The following is a 24,363-nucleotide window of genomic DNA, read 5'->3' as shown; positions in this document are numbered from 1 at the left end:
AACTTAGATACTTTTTGGCCAGTAGTAGTGCATTTCTACCTTCAAACAAACAACACGTTGAGTTATTTACATTTTTAATGTAATTTTAAAATCCTGGATCCCAAGAAGTCTTGGCTTGAATTTGCTTTTCTTCATAACAAACAATTCTGTCTCCCACTTGAAATTCCATATTGTCTTCATCTAAACTGAGACCACAATCCATTCCCGTTTTGACAATTGAAATGTCATCTTTATGGTGTTTCAATGAGGTTAATGAGCCTTAAAAAGATAATTTAAGGTTAGTATATTCAATAAATGATAAGTACCTACTAAATACTACATTATATGGTGTTAACCAGGAAATTACACTGAAACTCTTAAAAATTTTATGGTCTTGTCAAGTTAAATGATGGGACTAAATACCAGGGGAACCCCCTCAAAAATGAAGTTTGCTGTGAATAAGACTTGATTTGTAGCAAAATAACCTAAATCTCCTATTTCAAAGGTAGACATAAACTTTTTGCTGAGGATAGGATGGTACTCAGGACTTGAATGGGTAAAACCAACATACATCTCAGGCAAAGGGAACCCATCAACTAAAGACAATTTAGGGGTTTCAATAGCAATAAGAAATGGCCTGAGCTGAGATTATGGGCATGAAAGATGAACAGATTTCAGATGGTTATATAGTCAACAGGTTTTGGTGACTGGATATGCTATTATAGGAGATTTTGATGTTGCTTACCCTTCCAAATTACATGTCCATTACGGGTTAGTTTAAATTTTTTTTGTTTTTCTAACTGTCCCTTTTGGACTCTGCAGCCAGCCACAGGAACTTTTTTCTTCCCTTCTGTTACAGAGAAGGTAGCTAGTATAGATGCCTCACCTTTAGGAAGAAGAGAACATTAATGTGCAGAAAACTAAAGATTCTGAGAAATACGTAATTTCTGACATTCTGTGGTATAAGAATTAAAGGTAGGACAAAAATCCAAATTCATGCCTAGAAAAAAGTCTGGGTTTCTTAAACTCCAATTTTATTTTCCTGACCAATATTAAGAATAAAAATGCATGAAAATCTTTGGCTATTCTTTTCCTTTTCTTTTTTTTTTTTTTTTTTTTTTTTGAGACAGAGTCTCATTCTGTCATCCAGGCTGGAGTGCAGTGGTGTGATCTTGGCTCACTGCAACCTCCACCTCTGGGGTTTAAGCAATTCTCATGCCTCAGCCTCCCGAGTAGCTGGGATTACAGGCGCCCACAACCACATCCAGCTGATTTTTATATTGTTAGTAGAGACGGGGTTTCACCATGTTGGCCAGGCTGGTCTCAAACTCCCACCTCAGACTCTCAAAGTGTTGAAATACAGGCGTCAGCCACTGCACCCAGCCATCTTTGCCTATTCTTGTCTGCTCCATGAAAACCTTGTTTTAAGCTTTCCTTCAATATATTTTCTAGAGTAGATCATCTATCATTACTTTATTTCTCTGTTATTTTTTTTTTTTAATTTTTATATATGGGTCACCCAGGCTGGAGTGCAGTGACATGATCATAGCTCACTGTACCCTCAAGCTCCTGGGCTCAAGCAGTTCTTATAGAGAGCTAAGACTACAGGTGCGTGCCACCATGCCCAACTAATTTTTTTATTTTTATCTTTTTTGTTGTGGAGGCTGGTCTTGAATTCTTGGCCTCAAGCGATGCTCCTACCTCAGCCTCCCAAAGTCCTCCGATGACACGCTTGAGCCACTGCACCTGACCTCATTATTTTTCATTTTGCCACAGGTAATTTATATCTACTTAGAAGTACTAATTCTACTAATTCTAAGCCTGGTTTTTTTTTTTTTTGAGATGGAGTTTCGCTCTTGTTGCCCAGGCTGGAGTGCAATGGCGCGATCTTGGCTCACCAGCAAACTCCGCCTCCTGGGTTCAAGCGATTCTTCTGCCTCAGCCTCCCAAGTAGCTGGGATTACAGGAATGCACCACCACGCCTGGCTAATTTTGTATTTTTAGTAAAGACGGGGTTTCACCATGTTGGTCAGACTGGTCTTGAACTCCCATCCTCAGGTGATCTGCCCGCCTCGACCTCCCAAAGTGCTGGGATTACAGGCATGAGCCACCATGCCCGGCTGAGTCTGTTTTTTTTCACTGACTAAAAATACAAATTCCAATAATGAAGTAACAGGCACTATAATGAACCAATTTTCTAGGGTGCTATTTTACTACTGTTATTTGTTAGTGTTATCTGACTGGTGTCTTTTCTTAATCCTAGAAACCCTCATGACTCAGTTTTCCAAATTGCTCTTAGCACAAGAATATAAAAATCTCTGTACGATCATGTTGAGCAGGTCAGAAAAACCTAAAATAATAAATCTGTTATGTAGACCAAAAATGCAAAATGAAATCTCATCATGGGGAAACACTGGACAAATCCAAATCAAGGTACATTCTACAAAATAGCTGTCCAATATGCTTCAAAAATGTCAAGGTCAAAAAAATTGAAGAACTGTTCCAGATTAAATGGAGCTAGAGAGATATGACAACATGGATATATTATAATCCATGATCCTGGACTGGGGAAAAAAAGTACCCTGTTGGGACAACGGACAAAATGTGAATATGGACTGTGTATTAGATAAGAGCATTGTATGAATAAGTGTTAAATTTCCTGAGTTTGATTAGTTCTGTAGTTTTATAAGATAGTATCCTTTTGCTTAGCAGATGTACATATTTAGAGGCAAATGGGCACTATATCTCAAACATTTTCAAATGGTCCAGGGAAAAAACATCATGTGTGCATGGAGCAGGACAAAAATGAGGCAAATAGGACAAAATGTAAACAACTGGTGAATTAGGTAAAAGATATATAGGAGTTCCTGGTTTTTCTCTTGCAATTTTTCTGGAAATTTAAAACTATTATCAAAATTAAAAGTTAAAAAAAAACCAAAATCTACGTGGGGAGGAAAAAAAAACAGATGAGGTGATTTAATCAATTTTAAATATACTCGGTCTTTACTCTGGCTATGATATATGCTAGAAACAATATTTTTAAATATTTAATATTTAAATGTAAATTTTCTTCTTATGGTAGACTTCTCTGCCAGCCCCACAACAAAGTCAACAGCTCTTTCCATGACACTGTTAATAATCTTTATGCGTTCAATAGTAGTGTAATTTGTATTATAATTATTTGTTCATATTTAAACTGGAGGGCAAGTTCCTAATTCCTTATTTACTTTTGTATCATCAAGGCACAGGCACAATGTGTTACACAGGGCAGGTGTTTACATAAGAAGTTACAATGGATTCTCATGGTAGTCATTTTTTTCTAGAACACAGGATATATCTTTCAACATTGAAAACGTTTCCTCTAAGCTTTGCTTTGAAGTGCTATTTATAGCACCTAATATACTAATTTTTAAAAGTAACATTCAGTGATCACTCACCTACTGGGTGCTCTTCCACAGCACAGGGTAATCTGCTGCTCAGTTCCTCTTGCAAATCTTCAACAAGACGGTAAATTATTTTGTGAAGTTTAATTTTTACTCCTTTTTTTGCAGCTGACTGTTGGATAACATTGCCTGCATTCACATTAAAGCCATATATAACACCTAGCAAACAGAAATATGATCAATGAAGTAGCACAACGATTACATTATAATCATTTATTTGTCTTTCAAGCAGAAACTTGAATCTAAATTGTTTTATTTTCTAAATTAAAATAGCAAATAAGAGGCCAGGTGCAGTGGCTCACGCCTGTAATCCCATCACTTTGGGAAGCTGAGGCAGGTGGATCGCCTGAGGTCAGGAGTTCAAGACCAGCCTGGCCAACATGGTGAAACCCTGTCTCTACTAAAAATACAAAATTAGCCGGGCGTGGTGGTGGCACCTGTAATTCCAGCTACTCAGGAGGCCGAGGCAAGAGAATCGCTTGAACCCGGGAGGCGGAGGTTGCAGTGAGCTGAGATCGCGCCATTGCACTCCAGCCTGGGCAAATAGAGCAAAACTCCATCTCAAAAAAAAAATAGCAATTAGAGGAGGTTAGAAGGTCTATGACTTTTTTTCTCACCAAAACTAGTAAATTTTCCAATTGATGAAAGAATTTTATAAACTGTATTGTGGCTTGTTTAACAAAGAAAATTTCTTTATAATTTTAAACCCACTCATTTAAGGAACATTAAGTGCCTATGACGTGTAAAGCAGTATGCTAAACAAAATTTGATTTTCATACCAGAGAAATAAAAACACAAAAAATGACCAGGGCTAAAATACTATTCCTTCATTTTAATAACAATTACATTATTAAATTATAATCTTATTGTCTACAATTTTTGTGGTTTGCACTTAGGTATTCAGATGGCCAAAAGATGCCCAAAAATAGTGACTTAAAGGGGTGGAGGGAAAAATAGTGACTTAATTGGTAAAGGTCAAGAGTTATTTTTAAGAAGCAAGTTTCATGGAGCTGACCATTTTACCAACAAACAAATAATATATTTAACTGTAAATACTTTGGGAGAAAAAAAAAGCAAAACACTCTTGTCTTAAACAAAATGAATGAAAAAAATTAACCTGGACGGGCACGGTGGCTCACGCCTGTAATCCCAGCACTTTGGGAGGCCGAGGTGGGTGGATCACCTGAGGTTGGGAGTTCAAGACCAGCTTGACCAACATGGTGACACCCTGTCTCTACTAAAAATACAAAAATTAGCCAGGCATGGTGGCAGACGCCTATAATCCCAGCTACTCAGGAAACTAAGGCAGGAAAATCTCTTGAACCCAGGAGGTGGTGGGTGCGGTGAGCCAAGATTACGCCACTGCACTCCAGCCTGGGCGACAGAGCAAGACTGTCTCAAAAAAAAAAAAAACCAACCCAAAAAGAAAAAAAAGCAAAACACTCTTGTCTTAAACAAAATGAATGAAAAAAATTAACCCAAACAGTTTAATCAGGAGAAAAACACAATCACCTTGAAAGTCCTATCATTAAGAAGCCATTCAGGCCGGGTGCAGTGGCTCACGCCTGTAATCCCAGGACTTTGGGAGGCTGAGGTGGGTGGATCACGTGAGGTCAGGAGTTTGAGACCAAACTGGCCAACATGATGAAACCTTATCTATGCTAAAAATATAAGAATTAGCCAGGTGTGGTCGTGGGTGCCTATAATCCCAGCTACTCGGGAAGCTGGGGCAGGAGAATCGCTTGAACCCAGGAGGGAGAGGTGGCAATGAGCCAAGATTGCGCCATTGCACTCCAGCCTGGTTGACAAAAGCAAAACTCCGTCTCAAGAAAAAGAAGTCATTCAATTGGCTAGGCACAATGGCTCATGCCTGTAATTCCACCACTTTGGAGGCCAAAACAGGTAGACCACCTAGGTCAGGAGTTCAAGACCAGCCTGGCCAACATGGTGAAACCCTGTCTCTACTAAAAATACAAAATTAGCCAGGCATGGTGGTGCACGCCTATAATCCCAGCTACTCAGTGGGGGCTGTGGCAGGAGAATCCCTTGAACTAGGGAGACAGGTTGCAGTGAGCCGAGACCGTGCCACTGCACTCCAGCCTTGGCAACAGAGTGAGGCTCTGTCTCCAAAAAAAAAAAAAAGAAAAAAAAAAGTCATTTCAATATCTTTCAATACACTATCTGTATTACAGCACAGTGCTAAGCCAGTCAGTGCCTACCAAATACTTTTAATTAATCAGTTAGATGTTACCTCTATCCTTTTCAGTAGTAGAGGTGATATCTAACTCTAATCAAGTCAGGTTTCAAAGAATCTCTTTCCTAAATGATTCCTAATCACTCAACAATGTTTTTGCTTTACTAGGTGTTCGACTTTATTTAACAGTCATGAGTCCCCCTTTTTGTGTATCATAAATTCAACTAATAAAGACAGTTCCCTGCCTTCTAGGCTTATAAAGCTAAAAAGAACTTTTGCTGTAAAAAGATACGATGTATAAAATTATCAATTACCAAAGATAGGTAGCCAAAAGTAAAAGATGAAGGAAAGAACTGAATAGGGTGATTACAGTGTTAGGAACATTCAGAAGTCTGATGAAAGATATGAGAAATCAACCTTGGGATAGTAAAGAACCAGGAGGAGTAGGGAGAGGGGGCAGTAATGGTGCTTTAAAAAAAAAAAGATAAATGTGACCAGGTCTTGAAATAGTTCCCCAAAATTGCAGTACAACCACAACAAATGGAGCTATGGCCACAATACTGCACATCCTATTAAGTTTTAATTGCTAGCTGGGACTGGACTATAGCAGGAAGGGTGATGCTCATAGGAGTAAATGTCAGGTGTGACAAGCCAAGCAACAAAAGACAGAAGCAGATGGTTCAGTGTTATTTGGGGAACACAGATTAACAAGAAGAAATGGAATCCTTACCATCAAATGTTTCAGCAAGGTTAACATCATTTGCACTTATATCACCCACTCCAAAATGTACTAATTCTAGTTCACACTCGTGTGAAGCATCATAGGTATCTATAATGTTCAAAATAGCCTCAACAGAACCATCAACATCACCTAAATACAGAAAAAGTTTATAATTGTTGCTTTTAAGAGTTAGACATCAGCAGACATAAAAATGACAATAATCTATTTAAAGCCATGATAGGAATGTCATTTATCACTAAATCCACTTTTATTTAGGCTTAGCATTACACATATCTACTTGACTTAATAGCATATAATGAGCCAAATGTACATTTACAACAAAATCAGCAAGAAATATGTTGACTAAGAAAATCTCTCCTAAAATATTGAAATAATTTTCATGTAAATGTAAAGGCCCAAACTATGAGAATAAAAAAACATATATTCAAAGAATGAACTGTAATGTAAAATCTTTAAAAAGATACCTTTAATAATCACAGAAAGTACATTTGAATCTCTTTCCCTTTTCTCTTTTGGCTTTAAGGGTATTTGTTCTTTTCTTTCTAAAAACCGTAGAATTGATCTCTTCTTCCACAGTAGATGGCCATACTTCTCACGGGCTTTCTGATGTGCTTCTTTGTGTTCCTTTCGCTTTTCTTCTATTATTTTCAGATCCTCCTGACCTTTCTCCTGTTCTTGTTCATATTTCCTCCAGTCAACAACTTCACGTGCCCTTGGCTTTATAGGGGAAAAACGTATTATTTAATGAAATAGACATCAATAACTGCTAGATTAAAGCGTTTGTGTTGTCCTGCATTAGGAAATTAGCTTAACTCATGTATGAAACTACTACTTTTATAAGTTTCAAGAAACATGTAAAATTTTAATTTGAGAGCTTGTATAATTGAAATGATTTAAAAATCTTATCCCCACCCCCCAAAATTCTATAGTCTAATGCTAAAATAGCACAACTTGCATCCTCACAGCCCCTTATAATCTAGATTTGTTAAAATTAATACACATATTTGGTATAACATTGTAAACTGGCATTGAAAATCATTATATTATATCTAATATATAGGAATTAAGCTTGATACACCTCAGATTCTACTTCAAGAATTTCTTCTCCTGCAGAAGGAAGGTCTCTCCAGCCTGTAATTCCCACTGGCATGCTGGGATAGGCCTCATCAATTGTTTTTCCATTTTCATCAAACATTAAGCGTACTTTTGCCCAACATTTTCCAGCAACCAGAACAGAGCCTTTTCTTAAAGTTCCTCTTTGAATTACAGCTGTAGTAACAAGACTAAAATGAAAATAAAAGTATATTTTCAATGTCATAATGTACTTTAAGTAGAGCAAAGATATCTTTATGAAGTTTAAGTTATATAAACATGTGTATACACAAGATTAATTCCACCACTTCTTAACTTAAGCAGTTTTTCATACCATAAAAACATTTCAAAGCTGGGTGCAGTGGCACATCTGCAATCCCAGCTATTCAGCAGGCTAAGGCAAGAGGATCACCTGAGCCCAGGAGTTCAAAGTCAGCCTATCAAGACCATTTTAAACAAATTTATTTGCGATAGCCAAGAAGTAGAAGCAACTCAAATGTCCATCAAAAGACAAATGGACATTTCTTCCAAAGAAAATGTGGATTTTACATACAAAGGAATATTATACAGTCTTTAAAAAGAAGGAAATTGGCCAGTGTGGTGGCTCACGGCTGTAATCCCAGCACTTTTGAAGGCCAAGGTGGGTGGATTGCTTGAGCTCATGAGTTTGAGACCAGCTGGGGCAACATAGCAGGACCCTATCTCAATTAAAAAAAAAATAGGCTAGGCACAGTGGCTCACACCTGTAATCCCAGTACTTTGGGAGGCCGAGGCAGGTAGATCACCTGAGGTCAGTAGTTCAAGACCAGCCTGGCCAACATGGTGAAACCCCATCTATACTAAAAATACAAAAATTAGCTGAGTGTGGTGGCACGCGCCTACAGTCCCAGCTACTCGGGAGGCTGAGGCAGGAGAATCACTTGAACCTGGGAGGCAGAGGTTGCAGTGAGCCGAGATCACACCACTGCATTCCAGCCTGGGTGACAGATTGAGACTGCAACTCAAAAAAATAAAAATTAAAAAATAAATAAATATTAAATTTTTTTAAAAAAGGAAATCTTTTCACAGGCTACAACATGAATGAAACTCTAGAACATTATACAAAATGAAATAAGCCAGTTACAAATGGACACATACTGTATGATTCCACTCATATGAAGTATCTAAAGTAGGCACAAAATAAAAACACAAAACAGTGCCAGGTGTAGTGGCTCACGCCTGTAATCCCAGCACTTTGGGAGGCCGAGGCAGTTGGATCACCTGAGGTCAGGAGTTTGAGACTGGCCTGGTCAACATGGTGAAAATCCTGTCTCTAAAAAAATACAAAAATTAGCCAGGCATGGTGGTGGGTGCCTGTAAATCCCAGCTACTTGGGAGACTGAGGCCGAAGAATTGCTTGAACCCAGGGACTGGAGGTTGCAGTGAGCTGAGATCGCGGCCACTTCACTCCAGCCTGGGCAACAAGAGCAAAAGTCCGTCTCAAAAAGAAAGAAAGAAATAAAGGAAAAGCAGAAAACAGAAAGGTGGTTGCCAAGGGCTCAGGAGAGGGACAAGGGTAATTTTAAAAGGTACAGAGTTTCAGTTTCACAAGATAAAATAGTTCAACACGTCTGTTGCACAACAATGTGAATAAACTACAATACTGAACTGTATATTTAAATATGGTTAACATAATAAATGGGATGTTAGGTGTTTCTTACCATAATTTAAAAAAAAATAATTTCTTATAAGGTTATGCTAAGCGAAGAAGCAGGGAGCAAAGTGTTCTGACAGAATCTTAACCCACTTTCTATCCCGTCTCCATCAGCTAAGGGATTACTCAGTTGTTAGAGAGTGTAAAGCAATGAGAAAACCTCTCTTGCTGATACAGAGGAAAATTCAAGCACACCACTTCAAAGACCTTTCTGCGTATTATATTAATGGGTAAAGTATAAAGAATTCACAAACCCTAAAATGCAACTATTGGTATTTCATTCTAATTTATGTTATCTATAAGACTTTACCAATTCAGTTGAGTCAGTGAGGGAAAAAAAAATAAAACAAATTGAACTACTTATGTCACCTAAATATGACTAGTAGATATACATGGATAGTTGCTATGGTCTACTGATAATAACTGCATTTTTGTGTTCTTGTATTAGTACAAACAATAAAATACTTTTTAAAACAAATGCTTTGAAAATATTGTTCATGAACTAACAATAACATGTAACAAAAATAATATATTGTCATATAATCAAGTCACGAAAACCACAGAACAAATTAAAAAGGCAAGCATTTTAAGAGTCCTACCCTCTTCCTTTGTCTGTGAAAGACTCTATTACTGTTCCTTCCACTGGACCATTGGGATCTGCTTTCAATTCTAACATTTCTGCAAGAGCAACTGTTGCTTCTGCCAAAGCCATCAGATTATCGCCCTTTAACAATAACAAACGTTGTTAATACACATTAATAAATATTATCTGTAAATGTAAATACCAGGGACAGAAAGTCACATAATCCTTGCAAGTTATATTATACTTTTCTCTTTAATCATTAAAAGCATGATTACTCAATTTAACAAAGAAAGGGAGGGAGGGGAAACAAAAATAAGAAAAAAGAGAATGGGAAGAATGGAAGGGAGGGAGGGATCAGCAAGAAAACCTGAGCCATGGACAGATCTTGCAAGGAACAAGTGGCTATTTTTTTTAAAGGATGACCACTGGTGGGCTTGTTACTATCCCTTTCATAAACACATGCAATGCTTCATTCATTTTCTTTCTCCTCCGTCTGTCCCTACAGTTGTGTTTCCTTCCTCTTGCTTTCTTTTTTTGTTTAAGTTCTATCCAACTGAATGAGATTTCACATCTATTATTTCATTTGATCGACTCAAGAATCCTACAAAGCATATCAAGCACGACTTACCCTTATTAAATAAATGAAGAGAAAAAGCACTAACTAGAGATCTAGGCTCTAAGCTGTGCTTTATAACCACCCAGCTGTGCAGCCTTTAAAAAAAAAATCACCTCACTTCCCTGGATCTCCTTACCTCAACCATAAAATGAAGAAGCTGGAGTGGGTGATTCTTTTACCTTTCATGGTCTATGTTTACTGTGCTCTCTAGGGCTCCAAGATCACACAGCTGATTAACTGGTGATGGAAATGGAACTGATAGGCAAGGTATTTTTCCACTCCTCGTATCAGCTAAGAGATTGCTCACAGTTGTTACAAAGTATAAAACAACAGACAAGGGCCGGGCACGATGGCTCATGCCTGTAATCCCAGCACTTTGGGAAGCTGAGACGGGTAGATCACTTGAGGTTAGGAGTTCAAGACCAGCCAACATGGTGAAACCACATCTCTACTAAAAATACAAAAAATTAGTCAGGTGTGGTGGCACGTGCCTGTAATCCCAGCTACTCAGGAGGCTGAGAAAGGAAAATCGCTTGAACCCAGAGGCAGAGGTTGCAGTGAGCCAAGATCATGCCACTGCACTCCAGCCTGAGACACAGAGCAAGACTTCATTTCAAAAAACAAAAAATGAAACAATAGACAACTGTAAAACAAAACAAAACAAAACAAAAAAAATTGACTAAATACTTTGCTTACCCACCCACTTATTCCTAGTATTTATTCCAATTTACAAAATGCTGCTCCAAAATGCAGAACTAGAGTTGTTTCCTTGCATGAAATAATCCTTTATATATCTTGGAAAAGAAGGCCTCATCTTACCTCCCTGCCACTCTCTTCCAATCCCCTCCCTTCCCTTGGAATCATCTCTGACATGCCTCCAAATCTGCCTAAGCAGCTTTACATCTACCTACTCATCTGATGGTATCTGGCCAGAAAAGGTGGTCAACTCTTCAAATATTTTAATTTTTTTTTTTAGACAAGGTCTCACTCTGTTATCAAGGCTGGAGTGCAGTGGCGTCATCTCAGCTCACTGCAACCTCTGCCTCCCTGGCTCAAGTTGTCCTCCAGTCTTAGCCTCCCCAATAGCTAGGACGACAGGCACATGCCACCAAGCCAGGATAATTTTTGTGTTTTTATAGAGACAAGGTCTCATCATGTTGCCCAGGCTGGTCTTGAACTCCTGCCTCAATGGATCTGACCACCTCGGCCTCCCAAAGTGCTAGGCTTACAGGCATAAGTCACTGCGCCTGGCCAAATATTTTAATCTTATTGTAGTAAGCCTAACATTTGGCTTTCAGAGTGCAATAACAATTGAGGGATAGTGCAGAAGAAAACAAAGTAAGGTAGCATTTTATAAATTTCAGAGAAAAAGATGCACAGTTTTACTATTAATGGACGCATAATTTCTAAGTATCTTGGAGGTAACACATTTAGGAAAAGTAAAGATGAAGTGAGATTTAATTGGAGGAAGGTGGTAGAGTAACCCACCATCCCTTCAGTGAATGATCAGGAGAAAAAAAAGGCTATATTATAAATAAACTTTGTAATATAATAAGGATGGACAAAAAAGGAAATTGTTACTTAGCAGCAACCTCTATAGGGTAAGAGAATTGGAAAACACTTATAAGAGGCAAGCACTGAGTTTCCTTGGTGTTTATATTCAAGAAAGAATAGATGGTAATCTTAAAGAAAATGGAATTCATTATAAATAACATTTTAAAACATGTAGCAATTTAATCCACAAAAACATTCAGTCAATCAATAACAAAATCAACCTTAATATTTAATCTTGGTATTCATGAACTTTTTGTTTAAATCTCTTAAATGCTCTAAGGCCTGTTTTCCATTTGTAAGAGGCATGAAATATAAGCACTTTTTTGTTAACAACTGGATTTCATTTCTGCTTAAGACAGTCTTTGGTCAGGCATGGTGGCTCACACTTGTAATCTCGGTGCTTTGGGAGGCCAAGGTGGGACAATGGCTTGAGGCCACGTGTTCAAGACCAGCCTAAGCAACACAGTGAGACCCTATGTCTACAAAAAAATTTAAAAATTAGCTAGGCATGGGGTGGCACCTGCCTGTAGCCCCAACTACTCAAGAGGCTGAGGTGGGAGGACAACTTGAGCTTTGGAGGTCAAGGCTGCACTGAGCTGTGATCGCACCACGTCTTTGTCCTACTATTTCCCTTATTCACCATTTATTCTCATCCTAAGTATCTCATAATAAAAAATATATTCCATTTAGACTTGACTCCACACTGATTAGCTGGTGACTGACCTCTCTGAGCCTAACTCCTAACATGCCAAACCAAGATAATACCATCTTTGCCTGGCACCAAGAAAACTTTTTAAAAACAACACAAATTATGTACCTCAAAATGTTCTTTAGATGTAATACACTGTGTGCATTATGTACAGCATTCCCATCCAGGCATATTTATATGAGGTCCCCGCATTTACCGTAAGTGCAGAGACAGGCACTGCTTGAACATCACCTCCATAATCTTCACATACCACATCATAAGCCAGCAGCTCTTTTTTCACTTTCTCAGGATCAGCCTCAGCTTTGTCACATTTATTTATGGCAAGGATAATAGGAACTGAAAGAAATGGAGTTAAAAAGAGTGAAAATGATGACACCTTCAATTCCAGGTATTCACAGTGAAAGACACCAACTTTCTGTTCTGGTTTTCTCTTTATTCAGTGGATGTTTTTATCTAACAAAAGGCCAAAATGACCCACTTTGGAGTCACATCACCCTACTCTGCGCGCTACATATAGAGAAATCCAGATGCAAGATGTTAAAAGTATAATTATAAGCAGATTCTGAGTGAATAACAGACACCTGAGATTATCAAAAAAAACAATACAGTCGGGCTGGATGCGGTGGCTCATGCCTGTAATCCTAGCACTTTGGGAAGCTGAGGCGGGTGGATCACCTGAGGTCAGGAGTTTGAGATCAGCCTGGCCAACATGGAGAAATCCCATCTCTACTAAAAAATACAAAAATTAGCCGGGCGTGGTGGCACGCACCTGTAATCCCAGCTACTTGGGAGCCTGAGGCAGGAGAATCGCTTGAACCAGGAAGGCAGAGCTTGCAGTGAGCTGAAATCGTGTCACTGCACTCCAGCATGGGCAACAGAGCGAGACTCCATCCCAAAAAAACCACAACAAACAATATAATCATCCCTGGGTATACTGGTGGATTGGTTCCAGGACCCCCACCACTGCCTATACCAAAATCCCGGCATACTCAAGTCTTGCAGCCAGCCCTGCAGAACCGTGTGTACAAAAAGCCATGTAAGGAAGTTTCAAATTCTGTGAATGCTGTTTTATTTATGTTTGGTTGAAAAAAATGTGTGTGTTAAGTGGACCCACACAGTTCAAACCCGTGATGTTCAAAGGTCAACTGTATTTTGGGTAGAAAAAGGCCTATCCTTAAACCTAAAAGCAAGATCAGTAAGTACACTGGAGATAATCTCCAAAAAAAAAAAAAAAAAAAAAAATCATGGGAAGATTCCAATTCAATACTGCTAGATCATTTGCCTCTTCTTTCCAGGGTTTATTTACTCATTGTTAAAACCCAACATCTCATCCTAGGTTAAAACTAAGTACCAATATCACAAATTTTCTTTTAGGACTTATACTATTTATTCATACACCTAGGTCAGTGACCTAGTAGGCTCTCAATAAATGTTTACTTAATGAAAGGACCAAATAATCTTTTAATCTACTTACTATCACTAGACATACCCTCTCTTTAGAGAAATCACACAAAATTCTACAAGGTAATTCTGTGGTTGCATTTCATCATCTCTGTAATTTTCTCAGGTATCAAACAGAAATTTTAAAAGATACAAAAAGTTTTGCAATCCACAACGTACTATTACGAAAAAGTACATTCTGGCCGGGCACGGTGACTCATACCTGTAATCCCAGGACTTTGGGAGGTGGGTGGATCACCTGAGGTCAGGAGTTTGAGACCAACCTGGCCAACATGGTAAAACCCCATCTCTACTAAAAATACAAAAATTAGCCAGGCGTGGTGGCAGTCACCTGTAATCCCAGCTATTAGGGAGGCTGAGGCAGGAGAATCACTTGAACCTGGGAGAAGGAGGTTGAAGTGAGCCAGGATTGCACCACTGCACTCCAGCCTGGGCGATAAGAGCAAAACTCCATCTCAAAAAAAAAAAAAAAAAAAGAAAAGAAAAGGAAAAAGTACATTCTATGTTGACGAGCTGGAACTTAACCGGTACCAAGAGAAGAGGTGTACAAAGCATGATCTAATGAAGTTATCCTGTCTCAACCAATTGCTTTGTAATGGGATCCCTGGCAAATTTATCCCTCTCTTCTTGCATGTATTCCCTAGAATCATTAAGAACATAGTACATCACACAAAGGCAGTTTTGAGGAATTAAAAAGAAAAGAGAATAACATTGGAAGCTAGCAGATCCAAATTCCAAATGCAGACATACTGAAAATTAGTGTATAATTGTATATAATTAGGGAGAGTTCTGGCTGCTGTCTGAGTCTTAGTTTTCATGCTGTAAAATGAAAGAACTGGACTAGTTCAGTAACTCCCAACCTTTTAAAAATCTTGCCAGTAAATCTGGGGGTAATATGACACACTTTATCGAGTACATTTTCTCAGTAAGGGTAGGGGTACAGTCATTTCAGAATAAAAATCAATATACCGAATGTGTAACTTTTTTTTGAGACGGAGTTTCGCTTTTGTTGCCCAGGCTGGAGTGCAATGGCACAATCTCGGCTCACCACTACCTCCACCTCCCGGGTTCAAGTGATTCTCCTGCCTCAGCCTCCCAAGTAGCTGGGATTACAGGTATGTGCCACCACGCCTGGCTAACTTTGTATTTTTAGTAGAGACAGGGATTCTCCATGTTGGTCAGGCTGGTCTCGAACTCCCAATGATCTCAGGTGATCCACCGGCCTCGGCCTCCCAAAGTGCTGGGATTCCAGGTGTGAGCCCCCACTCCCAGCCTAGAATGTATAATTACATGCGTGGGTATTTATTATTATAACTTTTAAACGAAGAAATAAGGGAGAAGATGGTTAAGTGATTTTCCAAAAGTTTGAATTTTATACATTTGATCAGATAAGAACTTATTTAAAGCAGAAGGGAAAGTTTCTCTTTAGAGAAGAATTCCACATAATAAATTAACAGGAAATAACAGAATATAACCACTATGCAACTCCTAATGAATTTATGTGATGGATAGATCGAATTTCATTATTCTTTTCTTACTTTTGTATCTGTTTAAAATTTCTATGATAAAAAGTTGAAAAAAAAAAGGGCACAGTAAAGGAAAGATTGCACCTGTGGTCTGTACTTATGGTCACAACTCCCAAGTTGAATCCTGCTATACTCTTCCTATTAGTTATAAGGAAAACAATTTATCTTTGAGGCTTATCTGTAATACACGTATAATAACTCTGGGATTGTTGTGAAGACTAAATGAGCTATATGTAAATGGCCCCAGAACTTTGACTTTATGTAGTAGATCCATTAAGTCAGCCACACAGTACCCTGTGCATCTTTGGCATGCTGAATAGATTCTACAGTTTGTTTCATCACTCCATCATCTGCAGCTACAACCAATATGACAATGTCAGTGACCTGAGCACCTCTGGCTCTCATTGCTGAGAAAGCAGCATGTCCTGGAGTATCAAGAAAAGTTATCTTTTCCCCAGAAGGCAGAGAGACTGTGGAAACAGAAATTCAAGAACATCAAGGATTCAAACATGTACTTCCTTAATACCAAAGAATATATGCGACATTATCAGAAACCATCAATAATTCTTTAAAATAATTTTATTCCTTCCATTAATCTTAATCAGAACACAGATCATCATTTCACAATGAAAAGTGATAAAATGCCAGTGAGATTCTTATGGGTTTTTTTCCATGTAAAAATTTCAAACTAAAGTCTCCGTATTTCTAGAACATAACTACTTTCATAAATGTATCAACTGATATATCTATTTTAGAGACAGAACAGACCAACTGTTGTACAGGCAGCCACCCTTACATTAGCAACTCAGAGTTGCACAACTCCCTGAGCCACAGAGAGGCAATTTAGTAGGCAGTAGCTCACGATTTGAGTCCATTGACCTTGGGTTTAAATCCTGGCTATGCTACTTACTGGCTATATACTGTGGGAAAGTTGCTTAACTCGAAGAAGTATCAGGTTCCTTATTTGTAAGTGCAACTATTAATACCTACCTTATGATGTTGTTGTCAAGATAAAAAAGACAAAACATATAAGGTGCTCAGCACAGTACTGGAAACATGGTAGGTGCTCGTAAATGGGACTATTATTTAATTATTATCAGCAATATTATCACAACCTAGCAAAGGAAGTTATATAAACATAATTAATAAAAAATTGTAGGCTCATTAAATCAAACTAAGAATGAGCTAGAATTAAAAGTTAACACAATTTTCAGCCAGGCGCGGTGGCTCACACCTGTAATCCTAGCACTTTGGGAGGTCAAGATGGGCAGATCACTTGAGGTCAGGGGTTCGACACCAGCCTGGCCAACATGGCAAAACCCCGTCTCTACTAAAAATACAAAAAAATTAAGCCGGGCACGATGGCCCACACCTGTAATCCCAACACTTTGGGAGGCTGAGGCAGGCGGACCACAAGGTCAGGAGTTTGAGACCAGCCTGGCCAACATGGGGAAACCCTGTCTCAACTAAAAATACAAAAATTAGCCAGGCACGGTGGTGCACACCTGTAGTCCCAGCTACTTGGGAGGCTGAGGCAGGAGAACTGCTTGAACTGGGGAGGCAGAGGTTGCAGTGAGCCAAGATTGCACCACTGCACTCCAGCCTGGGTGACAGAGTGAGACTCTGTCTCAAAAGAAAAAAAGTTAACAGTTAACACAATTTTCTTCTTATAGAAAGTACAAAAAACAGCTTTACTAACCACTTGCTCTACATTTCATCAAACTAATGACTGCAAGCTTTAGCCTTCTCTTTTACTTTGAATTTGTATATTTCATACTATGACATTTAGTTTAAGAAAATAAGTGGGGTTCCCAAGCACATTGTAAGGTAATTTGTGTTCATACCAAGAAAGGCACCAATGTGCTGAGTGATGCCTCCAGTTTCCATTGCTGCCACTTGAGTTTTTCGAAATTTGTCAAGTAATGTCGTTTTCCCGTGATCAACATGGCCCATTATAGTAACAACTGGGGACCTTGGGGTTAATAAAGCTGGATCTGCCTGGGGCCTACAATTAACAGCAAAAGAGTTTCATTTCTTAAATATCAGAAATACTTTATAGCCTGTGAATTGGTTCACATTTATCCCTGTGAACTACCATTAACAATAAAACCCAATATTCAGTGTGGATTAGACCTATTTCCCTCTCCTATACATATAATGACAGACTATTTAATAACTGCCTACCTACCTGTGGTTTGCATTTTCATAACAATGAGCAGAACTGAATCAAATTTGAAAATTCAGACCAATGTAAACATTCAGCAAATTTTTAAAAATCCTTAAAGTTTTATAATAACTTGAATGTATAATACACTTTCTAATGCTTTAAGTACTTCGAAGTTTATACACACATATCTTTATTACAAAAGAAATTTTAAAGCAAATCTTTCCATTAAAAAGTGTAAATATAACTATGTAGTCTCCCCCAAACCCTACCAGTATATACAGTTAAGTTTTACCTTCTTACAGCATCTTTATTTTTTCTGACTTTGTCCTGTTTTAATTTACTCCACTTTAACTTCATCCCTGCCTTCGTTATCACTTCTTTGATCCAGACTTCATCTAAATGTGAGTCTGCTTCCAGTGAATCTATGTCAATATCAGTGTTCAATAAAGCTTCATATACATAATCTGATTGGAATAAAATAAAACCTTTTAGGATCATTAATTAAATGCTCAAGAAGTAATCTCTATTAATAAATGTCTATATAAACAGTACACTCAATGACAGGAATAACTATGCAAACTGTTTCTCTAATATTAACAAATCACAAGGAAGCTAAAAAATGTTTTTTAATTATTTAAAATATGATACATTTCTATTAACTGACTTTTCTGCATATTCATAAATATTTGAATATTTATGTATTCTAAGCCATCTGAATCATCAATAAAACATTAAGATAAATTTAGTATTTATAATAATTGATTGTAGTCTATTTCTCTAAAAATTTAAGGTCACAAATGTCACGTATACACGAATGTGTGTGTGTATATACAATCAATTGCCATTATTTGCAATAATTATGTTCTATAAAGTCACCAAAACTATTGAATTAGCAAATATTGAACCACTGTTCTGAGGGGAAATATAGAGTTGGGTTCCTGCAAGCCTTTAGTCACATTTCATCAACTGATCAACACATAATTTTGTTTTATGCATTTCTGTTTAAAGATTCTTTATATATATTTATATATAGTATTATATATAATATATAATATTTATATATCTCAATATGATATATTATATATAATATATATAAATCAAATATATATAATATTTATATATAAATACATATATTATATATATATATTTGATTCATTAACATTGAACTCATGGCCAATTGCACTATAACTCATGCCAGAACAAGCTTATCTGAGATGCATATTTTCTCTGTAAGGCATATCACAGCCTTCTTGGGCTTAGGAACACTAGATAGGAATTCAGTACCACATTTAGGAGCCATTTTAAACAGCAAAATTACCAACAAAAAGCATAAAAATGTGAAAAAAAGTGACACTAAATAGAATACAAAAAGGACACTTGTTTGCAGTATGACAGCTGAAACAGTGTCACCTCATTCAACCTCAGCTTCAGAACATGCACAATGGACAACTCACATCTTTCACTGTTCTGCACATGTCCAATAATAACTGCAAGAGAACCTGAGTACTGATTTTTTTCTTTTTTTTTTTTTGGGACAGAGTTTCGCTTTTGTTACCCAGGCTGAAGTGCAGTGGGGCAATCTCGGCTAGCTGCAGCCTCTGCCTCCCAGGTTCAAACAATTCTTCTGCCTCAGCCTCCTGAGTAGCTGGGACTGCAAGTGCATGCCACCATCCCTGGCTAATTTTTCTATTTTTTGTAGACAGGGTTTCACCATGTTGGCTAGGCTGGTCTCAAATTCCTGACCTCAGGTGATCCGCCTGCCTCGGCCTCCCAGAGTGCTGGGATCACAGGCATGAGCCACCGCGCCCAGCAAGTACTGATTTTTGAGCTGCAAATACATTTTGTTGAGTAGGTGAATTTTCAAATACAGAATCCACACCTAAAATAAATAATCCACTCATAATGAGAACTGACAGTATGTACAGACATACACACATACACACACACACACACACACACACACACACACACACACACACAATATATATCTCTGAATACATGTATCCGCAATTCATTTACTTGTTTATGTATCTAGGGTGTCCAAAAAGTCTTTATTTTTTATTTTAAAAAAATTTTTGGCCAGGCTCGGTGGCTCACGCCTGTAATCCCAACACTTTGGGAGGCCGAGGCGGGCAGATCACGAGGTCAGGAGTTCAAGACCAGCCTGGCCAATATGGTGAAACCCTGTCTCTACGAAAAATACAAAAATTAGCTGGGCATGGTGGTGGCACCTGTAGTCCCAGCTACTCGGGAGGCTGAGGAGAATTGCTTGAATCCGGGAGACAGAGGATGCAGTAAGCCGAGATCACGCCACTGCGCTCCAGCCTGGGTGACAGAGCGAGACTCCATCTCAAAAAAAAAAAAAAATTTTTTTTGAGACACTGTTGCCTTACACTGTTGCCCAGGCTAGAGTGCAGTGGCGCAATCCTAACTCACTGCAGTAGCCTCAAATTCCCAGGCTCAAGCAATCCTCCTGCCTCGGCCTCCGTTGTAGCTGGGACCACAGGTGCCACCACCACATCCTACTAATTTTTTGTAGAGAAGGGGTCTTGCCATGTTGCCCAGGTTGGTTTTGAACTCCTGGTCGAGCAATTCTCCCACCTTGGCCTCCGAAAGTTCTGGAATTACAGGTGTAAGCTACTGCACCCAAACCAAAAACTCTTGAAATATAGGAAAAATATTTACTTATTCTCTTTTTCATTTTATTTAATGTGCTTTGTTTTAATCTCAGTCATGTTTTCCTGCGGATGATAAATAAATGTATCTGTGATGATAATGAAATAAGTAGTTTTATGTTCCAGACTTGCAGTCACCCTATAAAAATATATTTAAAGAGTAGATATGAAAGAAGGCAGCCAGGTGCGGTGGCTCACACCTATAATCCCAGCACTTTGGGAGGCCTACGTGGGCAGATCACCTGAGATGAGGAGTTTGAGATGAGCCTGGCCAACATGGTGAAACCCCATCTCCATTAAAAATACAAAAAATTAGCTGGGCATGGTGGCACGCACCTGTAATCCCAGCTGCTCCAGAGGTTAAAGCAGGAGACTCTCTTGAACCCGGGAGGCGGAGGTTGCAGTGAGCTGAGACTGCGCCACTGCACTCCAGCCTGGGCAAGAGTGAGACTCCGTCTCAAGAAAAAAAAAAAAGGAAGAAAGCCATCCTCAGATAAGCAGAACATTACACTAAAAGAACATCCTATTCACTGGTATGCTGGCAAATGTTTAATAACTATGCTCTCAAAAATAAATCTCTAATTTACAGTATTCTCCAATTTCCATGGTGCAAATATGCCCACCATGGTTGATTACAAGCTACCAACATAAAGTCACTGAATGCAGTGTTGGGAAGAGATGCACAGTAGTAGACTACTATATAGTCTTTTTACCATATAGATATGACAGGCATAAATAACCTTGAGAACACAGATGATTGTAAAATGCAATAAAATAACTGGGAAGTGAAGAGTTGGTTTTGTTTGTTTGTTTGGGGTTTTCTGAGGCAGGGTCGCAGTCTGTCGCCCTGGCTGGAGTGCAGTGGCACAATCGCAGCTCACTGCAACCTCTGCCTCCCAGGCAGTCCTCCCACCTCAGCCTCCCAAGAAGCAGGAACTAGAGGCTCACATCACCATACCCAGCTAATTTTTGTATTTCTTTTGTAAAGACAAGGCTTCATCATGTTGCCCAGGCTGATCTCAAACTCTTGGGCTCAAGCGATATGTTTGCCTCAGCCTCTGAAAGTGCTGGGATTACAGACATGAGCCACCGCACCCAGCCAGTGAGTTTCTGAGTTTTTACTACCTTTGTGACTTAATTTTTTTAAATGGTTGTGTTTAACAACCAGCTCAAATAATTCCTTATAATTTAGCAATAAGCTCACAAGCTGATGCAAGCCAGCACCAGCAAGCCACTGATTGTACTCCACAATAATGCCAAGAAACCATTTCCTATTTATCTTTCTACCACATGCTTTCCCAAGGAAACACATTTTAAGAATGATACAACTCAAATTTACTATGTGAATATGCTCTCAGAGAACTGTAAAACTATTTCAAAACAAAAATTATGAGTTGGTCAGGCATAGTGGCTCACATCTGTAATCCCACCACTTTGGGAAGCCGAGGTGGGTGGATCACCTGAGGTCAGGAGTTCGAGACCAGCCTGACCAACATAGTGAAACCCCATCTCTACCAAAAATACAAAAATTAGCAAGGCGGCTGGGCGCAGTGGCTCACGTCTGTAATCCCAGAACTTTGGGAGGCTAAGGTGGGTGGATCACCTGAGGTCAGGAGTTTGAGACCAGCCAGACCAACATGCTGAAACCTCGTCTCTAATAAAAATACAGAAATTAGCCAGGCGTGGTGGCGCATGCCTGTAGTCCCAGCTACTCGGGAGGCTGAGGCAGGAGAATTGCTTGAACCCGGGAGACAGATGTTGCAGTGAGCTGAGATCGTATCACTGCACTCCAGACTAGGTGACAGAGCAAGCCTCTGTCTCAAAAAAAAAAAAAAAAAAAAATTAGCCAGGCATGTTAGGCACCTGTAATCCCAGCTATTCACGAGGCTGAGGCAGGAGAATTGCTTGAACCTGAGAGGTGGAGGTTGCAGTGAGCTAAGATCATGCCATTGTACTCCAGCCTGTGCAACAAGAGTGAAACTCTTGTTCAAAAAAAAAAATTATGAGTACAATTATATTTCTAATAATGCTAACAATACCTAATACTCTAGTTTTCCAATACATTATACTGAACTTTTGAGAGGTAGCTTACATAGAGAGATAATCATTTCCCCTCTGTGTTAAATGCATATGGTATTAACATACTATTTTATTTTTATCCAAGACTTAAATAAATATTTACATGTAGAAAAGTGTCCAACATATTGCAACAAGAAATAGTACATCAAGCTACTTAACTGACCCAGGAGAAGAGGGAATAAATGTACTCATATCACTAATGTATATAGTAGTTAAAAATAATTACCTCATGAAAACTATCTTTAATTCAGAAGAGATTTGAATATGAAATAAGCTTCAAATAGACACATTTATTTTCATCATAGACAATCAGTTTGGGGTTTAGAGTACTGCTCCATGAGACTAAATTTGTATTTTAATCATTCTATTTATTAGTCATAATAAAGAATTATGGTTATGGGTTCCTCTATGTGTATAGGGGTAGGGGGTAATGTTTAAAAAAAAAAAAAAGGAGTCCTCATCTTTTAGAGATACATACTGAAGTATTTATGGATAAAATAAAATATCTGTTGTCACTGACTTATGCATACATTTAAGCTTATTCCATTCTTTCTGCTACCATATTTGTCTGATAATTGCTAATAATAAAAAGTTTTGCCAGGCGCAGTGGCTCACGCCTATAATCCTAGCATTTGGAAGGCTAAGATGTGCAGATCACTTGAGGTCAGGAGTTCAAGACCAGCCTGGCCCACATAGTGAAACTCTGTCTCTACTAAAAATACAAATATTAGCTGGGTGTGGTGGCATATGCCTGTAATCCTAGCTACTCAGGAGGCTGAGGCACAAGAATTGCTTGAACCGGGGAGGCAGGAGTTGCAGTGAGCCAGGATCCTGCCACTGCACTCCAGCCTGGGTGACAGAGCAAGACTCTGCTTCAAAAAAAAAGTTTTAAAAATCAAGCCTATTATCAATACTATTTATAAAGCCACACCAATATAATTTTCCTTAGAAAAATTCTGAATGACATAGCCATATTCATTTATTTTCAAAGTTTTCTAGCTATAAAATGACTGAATAATCCATCTGCAAAATTATTAAAAATGCCAAACAGGCCAGGCATGGTGGCTCACACCTGTAATCTCAGCACTTTGGGAGGCCAAGGTGGGTGGATTACCTGAGGTTGGGAGTTCGAGACCAGCCTGACCAACATGGAGAAACTCTGTCTCTACTAAAAATACAAAATTAGCCGGGCGTGGTGGCACATGCCTGTAATCCCAGCTACTCGGGAGGCTTGAGACAGGAGAATTGCTTGAACCCAGTAGGCAGATGTTGCAGCGAGCCGAGATAGTGCCATTGCACTCTAGCCTGGGTAACAAGAGTGAAACTCTGTCTCAAAAAAAAAAAAAAAAAAGCCAAACAGTGTGCTAACAATTTTGTACTCTTTGTAAGGATGTACATGCACAAAAAGTAGTAACACTTTCAGGCAGGAAACACATTGAAGTTTAGCATTGCTGTGATTTACAAAATAATTATTGAAAGATAATGTGGTTGATGAGTAACAGCATGTGCTCTGGAGCCATATTCCATAGGTTCAAATATTCCCCATATTCCCTAGGTTCAAATCCTGGCTGTCCCACAAACTAGCTGGAAATAGTGGGTAATTACTTATCCTCTCTAAACCTCACTTTCCCAGCCTGAAAATAAGGATACCTAACTTTAGGGCATTGTGACAGCTCAACATATATGAGTCACTATTAATTCTTTTTTTCCCCAAGAGTCTGTTACACTTTGTTACAATAACAGGGTATTTCTCATATACTGAATTTTAATATCACTTTATAATGAAAACTCAAATTTTATTTCAAAAATCCTAAATTGGTAATAAGCACATCACAATGAAGGAATATAAA

The 24,363-nt window shown here is 38.5% G+C and overlaps 1 protein-coding gene across 50 annotated transcripts in view; it reads right to left on the bottom strand.

The window, feature by feature from the left end:
- Window positions 1-57: 57 nt before the first annotated feature.
- MTIF2 (mitochondrial translational initiation factor 2) overlaps window positions 58-24,363 on the bottom strand; it is a 32,748-nt gene continuing 8,442 nt past the window's right edge. For 27 of the 50 annotated variants that reach the window (XM_009442472.5, XM_063789085.1, XM_054677861.2 and 24 more), the window contains 11 exons: window positions 18,052-18,223; window positions 17,437-17,597; window positions 15,886-16,062; window positions 12,802-12,941; window positions 9,743-9,867; window positions 7,437-7,641; window positions 6,823-7,075; window positions 6,347-6,487; window positions 3,417-3,581; window positions 725-865; window positions 58-258 (listed from right to left, as the gene is read on the bottom strand). In XM_009442472.5, coding sequence (XP_009440747.1) covers window positions 86-258; window positions 725-865; window positions 3,417-3,581; window positions 6,347-6,487; window positions 6,823-7,075; window positions 7,437-7,641; window positions 9,743-9,867; window positions 12,802-12,941; window positions 15,886-16,062; window positions 17,437-17,597; window positions 18,052-18,223 — 1,853 coding nt within the window. In that variant the 3' untranslated portion in view covers window positions 58-85. The remainder of the gene's footprint in view (window positions 259-724; window positions 866-3,416; window positions 3,582-6,346; window positions 6,488-6,822; window positions 7,076-7,436; window positions 7,642-9,742; window positions 9,868-12,801; window positions 12,942-15,885; window positions 16,063-17,436; window positions 17,598-18,051; window positions 18,224-24,363) is intronic. The other 23 variants (XM_063789111.1, XM_063789113.1, XM_063789108.1 and 20 more) reach the window with 3 other exon arrangements.

The sequence above is a fragment of the Pan troglodytes genome, chromosome 12 (genome assembly GCF_028858775.2).
Source record: "Pan troglodytes isolate AG18354 chromosome 12, NHGRI_mPanTro3-v2.0_pri, whole genome shotgun sequence".
Taxonomy (NCBI): domain Eukaryota; kingdom Metazoa; phylum Chordata; class Mammalia; order Primates; family Hominidae; genus Pan; species Pan troglodytes.
This window is presented reverse-complemented; position numbering and strand designations above follow the sequence as displayed.